The 19,125-nt window shown below is 41.0% G+C and overlaps 2 protein-coding genes across 5 annotated transcripts in view; both read right to left on the bottom strand.

The window, feature by feature from the left end:
• RB195_007463 (uncharacterized protein) overlaps positions 1 to 19,125 on the bottom strand; it is a gene marked incomplete at both ends in the record, with an annotated part of 27,847 nt that continues 8,722 nt past the window's right edge. The window contains 19 exons of one of the 4 annotated variants that reach the window (XM_064181105.1): positions 1 to 63; positions 356 to 414; positions 491 to 590; positions 1,028 to 1,153; positions 1,211 to 1,266; positions 2,256 to 2,298; positions 2,384 to 2,479; positions 4,598 to 4,675; positions 6,453 to 6,544; positions 6,599 to 6,911; positions 10,032 to 10,090; positions 13,566 to 13,708; positions 13,874 to 13,998; positions 16,582 to 16,665; positions 16,718 to 16,806; positions 16,951 to 17,132; positions 18,234 to 18,415; positions 18,503 to 18,649; positions 18,803 to 18,928. In XM_064181105.1, coding sequence (XP_064037916.1) covers positions 1 to 63; positions 356 to 414; positions 491 to 590; positions 1,028 to 1,153; positions 1,211 to 1,266; positions 2,256 to 2,298; positions 2,384 to 2,479; positions 4,598 to 4,675; positions 6,453 to 6,544; positions 6,599 to 6,911; positions 10,032 to 10,090; positions 13,566 to 13,708; positions 13,874 to 13,998; positions 16,582 to 16,665; positions 16,718 to 16,806; positions 16,951 to 17,132; positions 18,234 to 18,415; positions 18,503 to 18,649; positions 18,803 to 18,928 — 2,163 coding nt within the window. Of the gene's footprint in view, positions 64 to 355; positions 415 to 490; positions 591 to 1,027; positions 1,154 to 1,210; positions 1,267 to 2,193; positions 2,299 to 2,383; positions 2,480 to 4,597; positions 4,676 to 6,452; positions 6,545 to 6,598; positions 6,912 to 7,270; positions 7,349 to 10,031; positions 10,091 to 13,548; positions 13,709 to 13,873; positions 13,999 to 15,062; positions 15,139 to 16,155; positions 16,260 to 16,581; positions 16,666 to 16,717; positions 16,807 to 16,950; positions 17,133 to 18,233; positions 18,416 to 18,502; positions 18,650 to 18,802; positions 18,930 to 19,125 lie in introns of those variants that run through there. The other 3 variants (XM_064181106.1, XM_064181102.1, XM_064181103.1) reach the window with 3 other exon arrangements.
• Positions 8,739 to 8,963, bottom strand: RB195_007464 (uncharacterized protein; the record flags this gene model as incomplete). The annotated part of the gene is made up of 1 exon (XM_064181108.1): positions 8,739 to 8,963. One exon carries the CDS (start codon positions 8,961 to 8,963, stop codon positions 8,739 to 8,741), a length of 225 nt encoding a protein of 74 aa, XP_064037919.1.

Consider the following 19,125-nt stretch of genomic DNA (forward strand, 5'->3'; position numbering starts at 1 on the left):
TCAATCACGAGGTTTTGCCCGTTTTTCTTTTATCATTTGGTGCTCTTCGAACAACATGAAATCCTTAAACGCAAAAATTCAGAAAAATGCTAAAAGTACGTCGCTTTTCCTGACAAAATATCAATGAAATTTTGAACTCAGAAAAATAAACTAACAGATCGAGAGTGGGGAAAGGAAAGGCTGTGATAAAGAAACCGGAGATGAATGCTCAGAGTTTTTTTTCTTCAAATTTATTTGGAAACGATCAAAATTTTGTATGGAGTGCGCAAGGTAGGCAAAGTATGAGTAAGTTGAGTTAGTTCGCCTGGGCATTTCTAACGCATCTTAGCTTCAATTGAAAAAAAAATCAACATACGATCAAAAACGTCGCTCCAAGTAAGGCAGCCTTTGCTCGTACATCAAGATCAAGAGGAACTAAAATTAATTGCGTTTAATTTCTATTCGATTACAAAAAACTAAAATTTCTTCTAATATAATAAATAATTCCTACACGTAGCGCTAAAAATATCCGCATCCGTCATCATTTCACGCATAAGACCACCCCAATGTCTGTTTATACTGCCAATAACAGTGTTATCCATGCTAAGGACCTTAAGAACGACAATAGGGATTGATTTAAAATAATTCAAAATAAGATAAGGGACGAGACTAAAACGAAATGCAAAATCACGTCTGCGAAGTAAAACTAAAATAAAACCACAGGTGGTCCCGTCAAGAACGGGGCAAAAATACAGGGTGGTGCCAAGAAACAAAAACAATAGCCGCCGCCTTGCGAGAGACGATAGCGAGTAGTATGTTGGCCGATACACCTCTTCTTTTAAATGTTGGGAATTCATGACTATGAAAAATTATTTTTATAAGATCATTACTATTGTACTGTACTGGATTAGTACTATTACCATTAACATTACAAGAATATTTTCTAAGTTTAATACCGATTTAATTTAATTGTATTAAAAATAATTAAGCCTATCTTATGAAAGTTAAGGGCTTAACATAATTACCAGATTGATTGATTGACACCCACCGAGAACTCTGTTTCCGTTTTCGTAGGTGAAAAAGGTGCTTTAATCTTCAAAACTGGATTTCCGGACTCATCCATCACTGCGAAATTAGGTGAGCAATGTCCTTGTCGTTGTTGAACTGCTGCGATCTGTATCGCGTAGTATAGTACCAGGAGAGACACATTATTTACTTATTTATCCACTACCGGGGATGTTGGCGGTGCCTCTATAAAGCATTTTGCACTGGAACATCCAAGATAACCTGAAGAATTCATTTATACAGAAAAAAATGCAGACTGTTTATGACTCTACGGGGCAAATATGCAAGTGGAGCACGAGCCTTCAAATTCACGATAAACGTGACTGAAGTTGGCCTGTCAGAGGTGACGACAAAATGAGGTGAGAAATAAAAGTCAAGCCAACTTCGATGTGACAATCCCTGCATTTTCTTTTTTCTAGACTTAGTATCCAGAAATAAGGGTAAATTGTAGTCTGTGAGGAAGGGCACTCGATGGCGCCCTTATTCTTTCAAGTAAATAATGAAATCAATCGGAGCCCTAAGACCTAAGTCATTAGTTTTAGAAGATCTATGACATGTAAGCTAAACTTACTAAGATAAAATAAATAAGTTAGAGCGTTTGGAAATAAGGGCTCCACTGAGTGCTACGCCCCCCTCCCCCACAAATTACATTTTCCCAAGGAACTGCGTTGAGCCAAGTTGCGTATGCACGCTTAAAGGCATCAGCCCACGAATCTGAGGTGGTACGGATTTCAGGTGGAGTAGTACGACATGGTAGATTATGGAGAAGGGGTGATTCCGTCCATCTCTTTCTAATTGCCGTAAAAGAACGGCCCGGAAGATACGGCACGTGCACAAGGCTGGCGCGCTCCAATCGAACTCCTTGTAGAAAGTAGCGCGCCGGAACGCTCGAAACCGTATCTTTCGGGCCATTTTTTTTACGGAAATTAGGAAGAAATGGACGGAACCACACCCCTCACCATAATCTACGATCCCGTATACGAATACTCCACCTGAAATCCGTACCACCTCAGATTTGTGGGGTGATGCCTTTAAAGCGTACAAAACATTCGCCCAGCTCAGCGCTTCTGCTCGAAATCAACTATTTTTCGCACTCGGAAGCATTCGTTTGCTGGCGAACAGTCCAGAACTCTACTGTGTTGAGTTTAACTACCGAACTGTTGTGCACATTTTTTTTTGTAAATCATTATTTTCTACCAAAAACACCATACCTCCAACAGGGATTCTCTTCGGGGACTGTGCAATCATTACATCCTGAAATCCTTGAATGACTCTGCGCAGATTTTTCACTAATACACCAAGCGATAAATCAAAAAATATCCTTATACATAAAATTCACCCTGTAAGCATTGTCAATAACATGCATTGTGAAGGGTCTTGCATTCCCGTACCATTTTCTGTGAAAGAATGCTGACTCCTCAACAGCGAAGTAGATCTAAGTTTAAAAAAAATATCCCATTTAGAATTTATTTATTTAAAAAGGTTTATTTTGACCATTAAAAGCGTTTCAAGACGGCGAAACTACATTTATGGGGAGAGAAGGGCATCGATTTCAGTACATGAAATTCAACGAGAACTAAGCAAGGAAAAAAACGATGTTGGAAAAACGCAAAATTTATCGCAGATAGCAAAAAAGGAGGATCAGGATTTTCGACTATAAAGATTAACGACGAAGAAATAAAATGTACAAAAATGCCTTGTTGGGGACCCATTGCGATCAAGACTTGCAGAAGTCGCCGAGTATCTTCTGGACCTCAGCCTTAGTGTTGAACCTGTTTCGACCAAGAAAGCGCTGACCGAAGAGCCAGTAGTTGGAGGAGCGGAACAGGAATTATAAGCATGCCAGTGAATTGATACTCAGCTATAATTCCACACAAGTGCGTAGTGTTACAGTAACAGAAAGCGATTTCCGTCTGTTGTCCCTGTGTGCGACGTAGGTCTTCAGCTCCTGCGTTGCGCACTTGCGTACATGACCCACTTCTGAGTCGCCACTGATGATCGTCTTGAAGGCATCACCCCACAAATCTGAGGTGGTACGGATTTCCGGTGGAGTATTCGTATACGGGATCGTAGATTATGGAGAGAAAGGTGATTCCGTCCATTTCTTCCTAATTGCCAAAAAAACGGCCCGAAAAATACGGCTTTGAGGGTTCCGGCGCGCCATTTTCTACAACGAGTTGAATTGGAGCGCGCCAGCGTTGTGCACGCGCCGCATCTTCCGGGCCTTTTTTTACGGTAATTAGGAAGAAATGAACGGAATCATCCCCTGTCCATAATCTACTATCCCGTATACGAATACTTCGCCTAAAATCCCTACTACCTCAGATTCGTGCCTTTAAATCCACCAACGAGGAAATTTCCGTTCTTTAGGTCACTTTGCTAGTAGAGGAGGTATGGAATTTAGTTTCCAAGTGTCGCAGCGGAAATGAGAGGCATCAGTAGCACAAATCTATGAATACAAGAAGTCGAAATCACTCGACGCATCACCTTACACAACAGTTCATACCAAACTTCAATCACCCTTACTGGCGGGAAGGATCCAGAAACGAGAGTTTTCGTAAACACTGTTTTTAAGCTCTCTACTCGAGTGCAAGTAAATTCTTTTTTGAGTTTTTGCCAAAATATGCATGATTTGGCTAATTTGACATCACATTAAAGTCCATCTTTTTTAAATTCCCTTCAAGTTTATCAATGTCATCTCGAATTTGTCAAATCAACCCTTTGTTTTCAGAGGTGAATTCACCAACTGTTTGTGTTGAAGTTGAAAAGAGAAGGTGGAACCATATCTAGGAGACAGATAATGAAAAACAGAGGCAAAAAATTGATGAAAGAATTCATAAAGTGCAAATGTAACGAAACTTGTGCATAGTGCACAACAAAACATTGATCAGTTCTTCAGAAAATCGAGGACAATGAAACTCTAAAGAATAGTAGTAGAAAAGAAATACACTAAATGGATCGGGGAAACGTGCAGTTGAATGATCCACGTAACCAAGGAGACGAGGAGGCTTTTATTTCTGAGTTGTCATAAAAGTTCATTACGAATCCTATTCGGGGAAAGTGATAGTGGAGCTTATTGAAAAGCTTATGCATCAGTAGATGCATCGATACATGGACTCGATTGATCTGTTAAAGGAATCACCCCACGAATCCGGGGTGGTACGGATTTCAGGTGTGCAATGCCTGTACGGGGTCGTAGATTAATGGGAAGAGGGTGATTTCGTCCATTTCTTCCTAATTCCCGTAAAAAAATGGCCCGGAAGATGCGGCATGTGCACAAGGCTGTTGCGCTCCAATCGAACTCGCTGCAGAAAATAGCGCCCCGGAACGTTCCCCACCTGAAACCAGCACCACCCCAGATTCGTGGATGATGCTCTTAGGAGATTGATTCAAAACTGAAGAATGTTATCTTGGTGATCAGAATGGGTGCCGCTGACACATTTCAGATCCACACATACAGTTCACTCACAGGCTATTACTACAGTAGTATTATTCACAATTGTGCACATATTTTTGTCGTAATTTTCTCAAAAATCAAATCAAAGCTGCAAGCCTGTTCTCTTGCTGCATTCGTCACTCGATATTTGTTGCTTATCTCGTAACCGGTCATAAATTCCAGAGGCTCCATTTGCTGAAATCACGTTCAGATGGTAGATGATAAATGATACTCAGCTTTTCTCCTAAAATCCACAAATATAATCTCGAACATTCCAAAACATAACATAAGGACAAAGTATGTTTCGCTTTTCTTGCTTTTCCATGTTTTTACATGCGGACTAAACCTCAATGCGTGCTTATTTAAAGGCAGCATACCACGAATCTGGGATGGTACGGATTTCAGGTGGTGGTTCCAGTACGGGGTTGTAGATGGTGATTCCGTTCATTTCTTCCTAATTGCCGTGAAAACGGCCAGAAAGATACGGCTTCGAGCGTTCCGGCGCGCTACTTTCTACAACGGGTTCGATTGGAGCGCGCCAGCCCACTCGCCGCATCTTTCGGGCCGTTGTTTATGGCAATTAGGAACAAATGGACGGAATCACTCTTCTCTTCATAATATAAGATTCCGTATACGAATACTCCACCTGAAGTCCGTACCACCTCAGATTCGTGGGATGATGCCTTTAATCAACGCGGATGCATCCACATTCTTTTCGAAGGAAACCTGCTCAGCCAGGACAATACATTTTGTTTTCTTCAGTACATTTTGTACATGACTTCTATGAAAGTAGGAAGTAGCGTAATGAGCCCAAAATTATTAGTGGCTGTGACAAAGACTTCTTTCCCTTTCTCAAACACCTCAGCCGGCAGCTTGGAAATTGTATATATTTGGTCTGGCGAAACTGAGAACGAAGATCCACAATTTCTGTACACGAGTTGTGGGATTCTGCTAAGAGTTGACCATATCCACTGAAGAGTATGAAGAAATTTGAAATTACATACTCATAGCATTCCTGATTCATGGAAGAAGTTTTTTCTACGTTGTCTTCATAGCAGATGAAGACTTTTAAAGGTATATAAATCATGTTCACATTTGCAAGAGCAACGTCAGTTAATGATAGTTTGAAAAATTTGTTTGCATGTGTGCATAGGAGTTATTGTTACGTTAAAGTAAAAATTGCACTGGTCAATTTGATCAGGAGAATACAAAAACGAAAACTGAATAACAAGTAGAGAAAAACCGCAACGCTTCATGAACAGCTCGGAGAAAGTTGATCAATAAAATTGACGATGATCGTGTGCAAAAGATCAAATCGGTACCGAGCCAATTGTGTACAGTAATGAAAAGTGAGTAAAAATCACCTTATCTCCGAATGATGTTCCTTTGTAGTTTGTTTTGGACATTTTAGTTGCTGGATGCTTATTTAGCAGTACAACAGCAGCGTTGGAACTGAGCAAGCTGCCGCAAGACACCGCAGATACTCAACAACAAAAGGAACGGAGACAAGGTGATTTTAAAGACAGCATACCACGGATCTGAGGTAGTGCGGATTTCAGGTGGAGTATCCGTATAAGGAGTCGTAGATTATGGAGACGGGGGTATTTCCGCTCATCTCTCCCTACATCACTGCAAACGGCCGCCTCCAGAATGCTGTTTTATACGACGCCTTCTATTCCAATGCTCCACCCCTTGCGCCGCCCTCGCCCTTCGATTCGTCGAAAATCAATTCGGACTGCTCCGACAGGCAGTGGGGGACGCTACGCCTGCAGGGGTGGCGCGTTGCAATAGAAGGCATCATACAAAACAGCATTCAGGGGCCGGCTGCTTGCAGTGATTCAGGGAGAGATGAGCGGAACCACCCGGTCTCCGTAATCTACGATCCCGTATACGGATACTCCACTTGAAATCCGTACCACCCCCGATTCGTGGAATGCTGCCTTTAATTCAACTACAAGCAACAAACGCTTACTTGAAATATCATTATCGTGTCAACCATTGCAAGATATTCGAGACCAGTTGGAACACCCGGTATTGGATCAAGTACAGGCATCCATACAGGAACTGAACTAGTATTGGGAGAAATCAAAAACGAGAAATGCTTCCATAACTTCTTACCAATTCCCTGTAAAGGTTGTGCGCCATAATCGTCTTGCATTAGCGCAGCAACTACTGGTCCCGGCCCCGTCTGTTGTGGTGACATCCCAGGCTGCAGGGTAACGATAGGATGTGGGCTTGAACCACGAGTAGGTGTGTTTGCGCCACTAGCCATTGCAGTAGGTGTGTTTGCACCACCAGCCATTGCAATAGGTGCGTTTGCGCCACCAGCCATTGCAATGGGAGTGTTTGCGCCACCAGCCATTGCAATAGGTGAGTTTGCGCCACCAACCATCGCAAGAGGTTCGCTTGCGAAACCAGCCATTGCACCGATCTAGAAAGTGCAGAGAGATAATCCAAAAAAAAAGCATTCAAAGAAATGAACATAGTACGTTGATTGAAAGACGGCGGTCTCAAACCATTCCGTATTTCCCTAGACCACGCTTGAAGCTTAGTTTATAAAGGCAGAAAGACGAAATTGACGGTGCTGGGATCACTTAGTGGGATTAGGAGTGCAGATCCACTGAGTTCCCTCACTAGAGGAAAGAAAACCAGATAGTCGTAAGGCTGATAGCCCCCTCTCCGCTATCTGGGGCCGTGGGGCGGATTAAAAGCGACCTTGTTCCTGTTCAAAAGACGCAAGTAGATCTTTGGGATGCACTCTCTGTTTCGATTGTGCAAGGATTGACTCACAATATTCTTGTATCCCGCCGGCCAAGAGGCTGCAATCAAGTGACCGGAAATTGCCAGCGAGGCGGTTTGGAGTCGCATCCAACAAACAACCTCGTTCTCACATCACAAAGAGAACGCATCGTTCTCCCAAAACTCATGGAACTTGAGTCCGGTAACCTGTCCATTGATTTCAAGATTATTAGGCTGTCAAGAACGTTTTTACGGTTTATAACCCTCAATTTAAAAGGAGCATAAAGAGATAAAGTGTCTGGCGTTAATCAATCCGCTTGGGATGCGCCACGTTCACTTCAATTCAGAATCGTTTGGGACTTACGAACGTGTAACTGGCCTTTACAATGGCTTGCGGTGGCTAGCCGATGTGTCAAGTCAGTGTCCTCCCAGACAAGTCTGATACCAAGTTATCAACCCCGGTGGGATGAAAAGCTTGATGAGCACTGGGGCGGATTCGAACCTCCGATCGATCGTGCAGGAAGTGGAACCTCTAACCGCTGCTCTACACCCGCCCTTAAAAGGACCATATCTCAGCTTTAACAAAACTTTATTATCCGAAGTAAAAACTATTAGAATCAATACACTTTTGCCAAAACAACGATGGAACAACCTTTGTATCTTAATAGGGGAAATCGCGCACGACTTTTAAACCTATCTTTTCGACTGTCCACTTGCCTTCTCACCCCTGAGGGAAAAATCCAATATCATTCCAGAGGTTCTCCCGTCATACTATCATATTGGTAGGGTATCGTATAACACCTAATTCCATCAGAGCACAATCTTCGGAAAGTTCTCACCTACACAGTGGCAAAGATCTTTACACATCACTTTTCCGAATGCAATGTTTCCAATCAGTGGGAGACCAGCAAGACCGTGTTGTTGGATGAGAAAAGGGTTCCACGTGACATGGACAACTAATCGCATAACCTACCCGCTATGCGTCACCTATAAGTTTGTTTTTACAATTTTGATCCCTAACGAGTTTGTACGCTTAATTGATGACATGAATAGATGAATTGCGGCCGTACGAAAACCAGCCGGATGTTCTTCACTGTTCTAAGAAGAAAGTGGAGTGCGACAAGGGGCTGTAGCAAAACCATTTCTGTTCAACTTTGCTGTTGATGACATCGTGCGAAAATTAAGTTGTTAGCGAAAAAGAACTGAATAGTGCCCCACTCACGTTGTTATAGCATCATCGGCACGTCATTTGGTTGATCTCGAGTAAACCGATGATGTGGCAATATTCGCTTAGAGCAAGCGAAGTTGCAACATGTTGTGAACCCTTTATCAAAATAAGGTGTGGCTTATGAACAGCGACCTCACCCTCACAAATGCAGGCAAATGTGGGTCTCTTCGTCCTTCAAATTAAGTCAATGTGGACGGACAGCTAATCGAACTTGTGAACGACTTCTGTTATTAGGGTTGTTGACTAACTTTTTGAATTGAACAACGTGAGAATGTTATAACCTAATGCGGCTTATCCACATCCTCGCTTTGTAGATATTTCAGCCGGTCTTCGATATTCCACTAGACCACGTCGCACAAGATGATCAGACGATCTTCTCATAACGTTACTGAAGAAACGAAGACGGTGATCTGTGACTATTTCAGGAGGCCGACCAAGATGTTGATGTTCTCCAGGTATCATCCGCAGGTACACCATGTCCACTTCCGAGTAAAGTTCTTCGTTATGACACACCATCTGCCAAAAGTAGCCCAACAGTCGTCTGAACAGCTTCCTCTTCAAGCTCCTCCATTACCGTCGACGGTGCTCCTCAAGTCTCCCATCATAATAGACCGAACTGCGGATGTGTAAACTCGTAGCTTGACTTCGTTGGTGATATGTGTCGACCACAGGCACTTTGTCAATAAGTTAGATGCCGAACTGGCTTCGGCGTATCTATACTGTATATCTCTCTCGTAACTGCCATCGTTTTTCAGCATACAGCCTGTGCGTGGTTCACGAAAGATGGGATTTTATACCCAATAAAACAAAGTGTGGTTCGATAGTAGCGTTTATTAAAAAGAAGTTAGTATCGCCACTGCAGTCAAGCTATGAGTTTACACATCCGCAATATCCATCATGATGTACGTGCCGGAGACTTGGGCAGTACCGTCGACGGTGACGAAGGCGCTTGACTGCATGGAGAGAAACGATTCAAACTAGAAAAGATTCTCTGGTTCTAAAAGAAAGTTTCGGACGGAAATGGTATAAGAAAATCCGAGGACAATTACCACTTAAGCGAAACGTAAAGTATCCCATATTATAGAATATGGCAAAGGTTGGATAGATTCTATGCGAGCTCTGGCTGAAGATCGAACAGGATGGGCTCAGATGCATTGCATTCACATCTCGCGAAGATGGGGAATGGCGCGTTAGGCTCTAACCTCCGTCTGCCATTTGAAACGAGTAAGTCAGGGGTTTGTCGTAACCGGTCCGGAATGGTGAGAACTATTATATCAACTATTATAAACCCACGAGAACTATTATACACGCATTTATGTTGAGGTGTGGGGAGAATCGCGCGTGATTTTCCATACTCAAAACTAAGCTGCTATCCCTATTTATCCGCATACATATCCTAGCTTTAGAAATCATGATACTCTGAGGAAAGTCTCTATTCCCCAATTCCGGGAAAACTACCTAAATCACAAGCGATCCAGAATAGGGCATATATGATCGTTCACGTTTCCAAAAATTAGAAAAAGACGTATTCAAAAATCGTACAAGCAAGTAGGGTAGAAAATAACTCTATCTGCAGGAACGTACCATTTTTCCCAGTGAAAGGAGCGAGGAAAGAGATGACCGGTAATCGAAAGAGCCACACACTAAGTTATTATTCAATAGGCTGTGCCAGAAATATGTTGTTGTTATTGAGCAGTTAGAGTATTATACCTACAGCGATAATAGGTTCATTTTCACAAAATCAAGGACGGTTGTTCACAACAGGGAAATACATCGACTGTCATATGAAACTGTCAATAGAAGGCGCATTCCTTTTCTATATAATATTTGTCTTATATGCAAATTATGTCACGTTGTTATCTATTACATGCTATACCACAAGTGCCCGGTTCCGCTGTTGTTACTTTATTTTGTCGCTAGCGTCCTTTCTGATTTTGGAATAGTTCAGACAGCATTAGGTGACATCACGTGGGAGTACCCATATAAGCTATAGTCTGTAGTTGTATAAATTAATCAGTTAGTTCCTTGTTACGTAGTCTATAGCTGCTACTCCATCTTTTTCTATGCAAAAGGTTGCTTAATCCTTTGATGACAGCGCGGCTCAACGGTGAGCTGCGCGGTTTCCAACGGTTATTTTCCGTGACTTCCCAATTTTTTTAAAAGCTTTTTGTACTTGATTGGTTTATTATCTTCAAACAATATCACACACAATATGGGCATGGAGAAAGATCCCTATCTTTTGAAAACAAGCAAATCCAAGCGCTAATTGTAAATCTCCTTTTTTGCGCATTCTTTAGAAAAATCCAAAGAAAAATTGGTTTTTTTTACTCACGACAAATAAGCCAATAACATTTTTGATGTCAGCGGCATATGTGTCATTAAATTTAGGATCCTTTTCCTTGCTCAGCTTACTCGTTTCCTCGACAATTTCTGACAACATTTCCTTCTCCAAATATAGCTTGCAAAAATCGATTGTTTTGTGGCAGCTACGTGACTGATCATGTGGACCGAATTGTTGAGAAAATTCCCAATCATCTTGAGTTTCTGCGTCGCTTAACCATTCGTCTGTTCGCTCTCACTGGCTGACACTGAAAATCTCTCATTACTTCTCGAGTCAGACTCCTTATCTGCAAGTAGCATTAACCCATCATCGAAGATAGAACCATTTTCTGCTGTTTCATTAAAGTCTCTCAAATTGTGTCTGTGATTAAAATGTTGGTATAATCTCAACTACTTGTGCCCACCACGAGCATATGAAAGCCTTAATTGAGTATTCTTTCAACGTTCATTTTTTTCAATTCTTCATTCTTCAATTTCAACACTCAACATCATGTTCTAATCAAACAAACTTCAACGCTAATAGCTCATTAGTTGTACATATCTCTTTGGTAGGAGGAATACGAGACCAGGAAGAGCACGTCATTCTGGCCGAGTGGTCTAAGGCGCTGCGTTCAGGTCGCAGTCCTCTTCGGAGGGCGCAGGTTCGAATCCTGCGGATGACAGACCTTTTGCTTCTTATGGTACGATCTCTGTATAATGCAAAATCAACCCTACTGTTTTCTTTTATCACTTATACTATCAAAAATGGTAAAACAGTAAACCGGGAATTGGAACTCAATTATTTACAAAGTCATCAAATATGTTTGGCGATGACCACTAAAATACAACTTTTATAAAAAGAGAAATGTAATCAATACAGGTAGCTTGCGCTGGATATCAACATAGTAGAGTAGTGTGTGAATTAAGTTTATTATAACCACTAAACCGCTAGTACACAACAGCAGTACACAATATTTACAGTGGGCCCGATACTCAATTTAGCTAAGGTAGAAAATACGAAAATAGAAATTAGAGCATAGAAAGCGCGCTCCTTCGTATTTACCGTATTCAAACTTAACTTTCTGAAATTCGAAGGTTGAATAGTTCTATAGATGTTGCTTTAACTATACTGATATGTAGCCTTTTTATTGATTTGCTTGAACTGTGGCCAAGATTGGTATTGATATTTATTGTAGTCACATGATCTGACATTTTAAGGTATCCGAGTTGTCGTAACCTTTTTTGTGGATCATATGAAGAAGACACTAACAAAGTTAATTTGAATTCCCAAATATTTACGTGCGGAACTTTGGGGGAAATCAAACGCTTACGGCCCCTCCACGTTGGAAACAAGCCATCCCGACCAATCTGACTAGGTAGGAGTGCTAGGAAGGTCTACAATGCAAAGGATTTCACAAATAATGGACAACAGCAATGAAAGTAATTTACTGTACCCCACGCAACAATTTCATGGAAAATCTATAGGCACGAAAGTAGTTAAAAGGAACCAGTGCGATTTCTACAATTTTTTAAATTGTCGAGCCGTCTTTTAAATTGTCGTCGAGCGACTACCCCTGTGTGTTATTTCCCACGCTGAGAGCGTAGCATATGAATTAAATTGGTGAACGGTTTTCGAAAAACAAAATCGAAATCGCACGAACTTCTGAAATGCCTCCTTAAATGGGAAGGCGCAAGCATTCAGACTACGAAAACTCAGATATCGTAAAACGTCAATTCGAAAGCAGTTTTCGTTTAAGAAAAGAATTCGAACACTTCCTAAAACAGTTTGAAAATCGAGCCACAAGTCACACGAAAAGCTTCTTGGAAGATAAGTGTATATAGGAGAAGAGCGGAGCAAATTATGTACCCGAAAGCTTACCAAAACGTGTGGTGTTCCGCTTGGAATCCGTTATCTCTGCGTGATTTCATTCACGGTGACAATTTTAATGAATGAATAATATTCAAATTCTTTCACAAATTTGTTCTACCAAAATTGTCTTCTGATCTAAATTTTACAATATGCCACTGTATTATATTTCTGTTTTACATCTGCAACTAGAACTAGCAAGATAGCTCAACGTCCAGAACACCGAGTCCCACTCAGTGGCATCTCCTTAGCACCAATCTGTTCATAAACGAAACAACATATATCGCTGTCCGTGAAACGACATAATCGACGAAATAGATCAGCATTCCATCTAGCTAACGTCTCTCTCAATCACTAACAAATGTCGGTTACTTGATCCACTATTGCTGACTAACAACTAACTGGACTGACATAATGGCAACTTCCTGCACAAAAACCTCCGATCCGAACAAGAAAATCAAGACACAAAATCTTCCCGTAAATAATTCGCAATTATATTTAACATCAAAATTGACTTCATGTATCACAGAGTTTTAAAGATAAACAATGACTTAAAGATAAACAATGCACAATATTCGTAAACGTATACCAACATGCAGAGAATTAACAATAACATCTAACAATCTGAAAAAATAATGAAACTTGTCAAATAACAGGTAAGAATTCAGATTACATTAATAACACAGCTACAGCTCGGTCACAAAATTTCGATGTAAAATAACATGAGCAAAAAAAAAAAAGCAAAAACGCAAGCTTACAGCCTATTCATCACACATAAACACGCGGCGGTACTTCACGCGTATATTGCAAAATTTTGACTAAGCTATAGCTTTATTAAGTCTGTTGTGAGAAAAAAAAATGAAATTCGATAAGAACAATATTCCGTGTACCAATTATGAGACCATATTAACAGTGTCAATTCAAAAACTTACCCGCTTCTGTTAACCGTATACCCTCACCAGGCATTTTCTCCACCAGGAATGGATTTGTTGGCGGTAAAGCGTTCGCTGTTTTAGCTAGTATTTCCACAGTTCGTTTAGGCTTTATGTAGTCGTATGGGAAGAGACCAGGCATTCTGAAACGAAGTATGTTAGGTTTCAAACCGAGGACGTTGAAGCAGAAGAAGGAAGATTAAGAGTCAGCGAAAGCAGCAAGAAAAAATGAGAGGTTAACCATCTATTCAGAATGAAAGGAGCTATGGCAACGATCGAAATTTAGCTACTAAGGATGTCTGACTCACTCTTGACATTGCTTTTCGTATCCACTAGCTAAATCAGCAAATTCTTCGACACCAAGTTGAACTGAAGAAGCTTTTGGATTCACTCGGCAAGCTTTCAGCAGCTGATGAGCCATTTCGTCAGCTATCTGTAATAGAGCTTTTCGTGACGTTTTTATCAAACGTATTCTAGCCAATACGAAAAATAAAACAACTTTTGTTTGTGCGAACACTCAACTAACAACTATCACATCCTATTTTTCACGATTAGTAAGGCATTAGGAGTCGTAGTGATGACTTATATCGAGTTCTTGTATACTTCTACAATTCAGCTAAGTGATACATGGGATGGATGAGTATAACTAACACTGTCGATTACATTAGGTTGGCGCAAAAATGAAAATAACAAGGAACGAAAATTCGAAACGCTATAACTCGCCTCAAAATCTACTTTATCAATAGAAATGAGAACAATAACAGTCCCCGTATCTTTGTCAACAAGGCACAAGTTTGGTTGTTCCCACTGCATAAAAGTCCGAGCTTTGGAGTCCACGAACTTCCGGAAGTCGTTTTCGGCATCACCTTGGTTTTGTAAAATCTATAGGGATATGGAGGTGAGGCAGAGTCTTGTATCCTAACTCGTTCAACTTCAGTAGCGTCCCCTTTGAAATGTGTGGCCAGGCATTGTGCTGTAGGAGAATCGCGCCCTTTCTGTTCACTAACGAGGAGCGAAAAAGTTGAATGTTCCGGTGCAAATGTTCGTCCAGTTTTTTTGCAGTACTTCTCTTCTTCTCCTCGGTGATGGTGTCGCCATGTTTCATGAAGCCGTAGTGGATTACACCTGCAGCACACCACCACATAGTCACCATGCTCTTCTTCGGGTGCATTCTCGGCTTCTGGAAGCGCCTGGGAGCTTCATCCTTGTGCATAAATTGAGCAGAACGCTTCCTGTTGCCGTAAAAGATCCATTTCTCATCGCACCCAACAATAAGATCGAGACAGGGACCGTTGTTATTGCGTAACAGAAGCGTTGAACGTTAAACTGTTAAATGGTTAACGCCTAGTTCTTGGGATACTCTCGTGTTATTTTAAGCGAATCATCTTCGATGATTACCCTCAGCAGGTGGTCGTCAATTTCAGAAAGGCGGCCGCGGCCTTCCTTATCTTCGAGACTGATATTGCCGCAACGAAACCTTTAGAACCAACGCCTTACCGTGGATTCGGTGGTGCTTTCCTCAGCCCAAATAGCGTTGATATCCTGAGCTGTCTCCGCAGCAGACCTGCCCAGCCTGAACTCGTAGAAGAAGATTTGGTGGAAATGTAGCCTGGACATATTATCTTCTAAGTCTTGGTACTGACTAATTACTGATTCTCGTTGAAAATCACTTCAGCTCTAATAACACCAACGAAATGCGCTACAAAACGCTATTACGGCCTTTAATATTAAAGATGGGTGTGACAGGAAAAAAAAATTTCTCATGAAAATAAGGCAACGAAAAACGTGCATTATTTTTGCACCAGCCTAATAAATGTGAAGCAAGAGTCAAGACTGTTATCATTTTTTTTACTATGATTAACATTTCGGCATCGCCTTCGGCAGAACCCAACACAACTAACATTGTTACCCTTCCGTATGGCACCTTGACAGGTTAGCCAGCTAACTAGAAACAAAAACAAAAGACAAAAATTGTCCAAGAATGACTTTGAGAACTCCGTTTCAAATCACCAAGCAACGAAAACACCAGTTGCAACCTCCTAACCAACTATAAAGCTATTCAAACTAACGCACTATACTTCAGGAGTATTTGAAAACGATGTAACAATTGTTTTGGGGTTGCCGATACTTTAAAAAAATATTTTGATTCGCACACAAAGTGGCACAATACTTGAAAAAAAAAACTAGGAACTAGAAACCACATTAAAATCCTAAAAGATAAAAGATAAGGTGTCTTCCGTTAATCAATCCGTTTGCGATACTTCAATTCAGAGTCGTTTGAGGTTTACAAACGCATTACTACGACTTGCGGTGGGAGGGAGGGGATAACCGATGTATCTCGGGTCAGTGTTTTTATCCTCCCAGATGAGTCTGGTACCAATTTATCGACTCCCCGGAGGGATTAAAGGCTTTGTTGGCACCAGGACGGAATCGAACCTCTGATCGATCGCGCTGAAGCCACAACAGAACCTCTTACTGACCGTGCTACACCGTCCTATACTTTAAGACCCATGGCAAAATGGAGTTCCTTGTTGGTCAAGAGTATAGCCTTGGTGACGATGAAACGAAAGCATTTCTATAGTAATCCTACCAGCAAAAAAATCTGAGAGTTATAAAATAGCCTTTCATATCAACAAACGAATTCGTACACATTACCCAGAATTCTACTTCTGATGCAAGTCGCAAAATGTACAGCTACAAAAGCCTGCTCACAAAATCTATGAAATAAAAGTACAGAAAGTTCGTAAGCTAATAAAACTAAACAGTCTAAATAGAACATCCTGTATGGCCAAATCTAATAAAGCTATATATGATGGACATTGATTCCAAATTTAATAATTATTCATTTAGAAGGAAAAAGAATGAAAAACGGAAAATTCCGCGGAAAGTTTTAGAAAAGGTAGCACTTAGGTACAACATAATCACAAAAAACGGCTTCTTCAAATCGTAGATAAGTGAGTTTCAACACAAAGAGCTCGTTCAGGATGAACAAAAAGAATTTGAGAAACAATCTAACCTCCTTCGGATACAGTGTTTTCAGTCCCTTGATTATATACTTTTGTCGATAGTGAAAGACTTGCCGACAAAGCTTCTCGACAACCTGAATGAAACAGTCAAAAATGGGCGATTATCGAACACCTGATTCAAAATACCTCGAAAGGGACATTAATCAGAGGCTGAGCTCGAGGAAGAAATCGAACCACTCCTACATTAACCTCCGGTGGAGGAACAAAGCAAGTTCCTGTCAAACATACAAAATACATGAAAGTAGAAATATAGCATATAATTTGAAATATGGAAAGTACCGACAAGCAATAAAAGTAGAGAACGCAGAGTTTTAAAAGGCTACAGTTTAACTAGGTTCAAATAGAATGATTAAACCTACCAGGAATTGTAAATAGTAACTTCGGCTCAGTTAGGTACTGGGCCATAATTGAAAGCCTTGAACGAGCGTCATCGTCGATCGGACTACATATTCGTTTCGCTACTTCCATTTGAAAAGTCAACGTTAGTGGTACGCGCCCGAATCGCCATACATTGCTGCGATACGACATATCTTTTAGCAGTCTGAAACAACGAAAATTAAACTGTACTTGATAAATGGCGAATAATAAGAGGAAGTATCTTCTAGAAAATTCTAATAATGCTGTTTTTTGGAACATCCGAAATGTTTCTTATTCTTGAGACTTCAACACCAAGAAATTGCTAACACAAGTGAGAGAAACTGGGAATTGAGACAAAATTATTAGGTTGAGGAATAAGTTCTTTCCGTTTTAATCGATCGTTTGTTTACAGCGATTCTTTTGTCGTAAGGCCAATCGTAATATACCATTTTAAAGAGGTTTTTCTGCTCTACAAACCTGTTGTAACCTTTTCGATAACTAAATGTTGCCTTATTTCGCCTCTGAAATGGACATTCCGGCGTAAAAAACATTTTCACACCTTTTACTTCGCCGAGGTAAGCCACCGAAGCTGCTCGGGATATTTGCGCCGGTATGGAAGATGCTATAACTGCGAGGACTGCTCGAATTGTTTGCCAAATTCAAAATGGCAATTTTGACCTGGACGACTCTCTCCGCTCTGGTCGACCTTCTGACTTCACGATGTCTAAGGCTTTTAAGGAAGACGGCCGTGATCAGTCGGGAATTGCAAGATACTGCACCAAAGACAATTAACCATCTTCACTCGGATTGCCAAAACTCGCTTGACCACACCCAAACGCAGCCTCACGCAACATTGCCGCCTCCAAGCTCATTAAGTCCTTGCACCCACCGACTTCGACCTTGCGCCAACAGATTATCACCTTTTCCGCTCGCTTCAACCAAATGCGAGGTGTTACCTTCGACAACAACGAGGACCTCATTGGCTCACAACTTTTCAGTAGGCCCGGGTTTGCAAACGGTTTAACAGTTGTCGTAGCGTCGAAACATACAGAATCATGTTATAATTGTTGTTAAATGTAAATATTTTTTCAATAAAGAAAAACGAAAGAACTCCAACCTAATAGCATCTAGTGATATACTTGTCATTAGTACTCAACTATTTAGAGTGAGAGGAATCATGCAGAGTTATGTAGGACTTTAGTGTGCTTAACGTAAGACCTGTGAAAGCAAGCAAAGGAACGCAACTAAAACGAATATTAAGAGTAACTATTAAAAATGAACTCACTTGATTATTAGAGGAGATGCAATATTGAATGGCAAATTCCCAATAATATGCATGGGCGGAGGGTTATCATTCCACTCCCTACACCGATTCCCAACCTCTTTACTCCAAAATTCGCCGATATTTGTCTTCAACACATCACCGTGATGAATATGCAGGCGATCCTCCGCAGCTTCTGCAAGATGCTGGAAAACAGCAGAAAAAATCAGAACTAATGCTAGAACTTCACGAATAATGTGCATAGAGTAAACTTATGACCTTAGACAGCTTACCTCTAAAGGTGGAATAAATCGTTTATCGATCTCAACAACATCTAGGCGATCACAACTAGATTCCAAGATAGCTCTAGTAATCCCACCTGGACCAGGCCCCACTTCACATACCCAATCTCCAGGCTGAACTCCAGCTGACCGCACAATCTATAATATCAAAGGTGACTGAAAGCAATGTCGTTTTTCAAACCAATTTAAAGCAAAGTAACTGTCTAATATTTTAATTACAGCTGATGACGTAGTCATCCTCCTTGTCAATGACTTTCTGTCATCTAATGGGCAATTTTAAATTCCGGATACCTTTCTAGTGAGATTCATGTCCATGAGGTAATTTTGTGAAAGCACTTTCTTCGCTCGTAAACGATACATGTGAATGAAATCTCGCAGTGGCGGTAGAGGGGGCAGGCGAGAGAAGCTCGTCGCCATTCTGAAACCAAGAAAAAAATGATATTCAACCAGAAGCCACTGACAATACTTGTCAGCTAAAAAACTACACAAAAAACTGCCTTTTATAGCATCAACAACGGAACTGTCTAAGAACAATTGTTAACCTATCATGCACCACTTAAAAATCTGCTGGCAAAGATTTTAAAAAAGACCCAGAATAAGTTAGAAGACAAGGT

The sequence above is a fragment of the Necator americanus genome, chromosome I (assembly GCF_031761385.1).
Source record: "Necator americanus strain Aroian chromosome I, whole genome shotgun sequence".
NCBI lineage: Eukaryota > Metazoa > Nematoda > Chromadorea > Rhabditida > Ancylostomatidae > Necator > Necator americanus.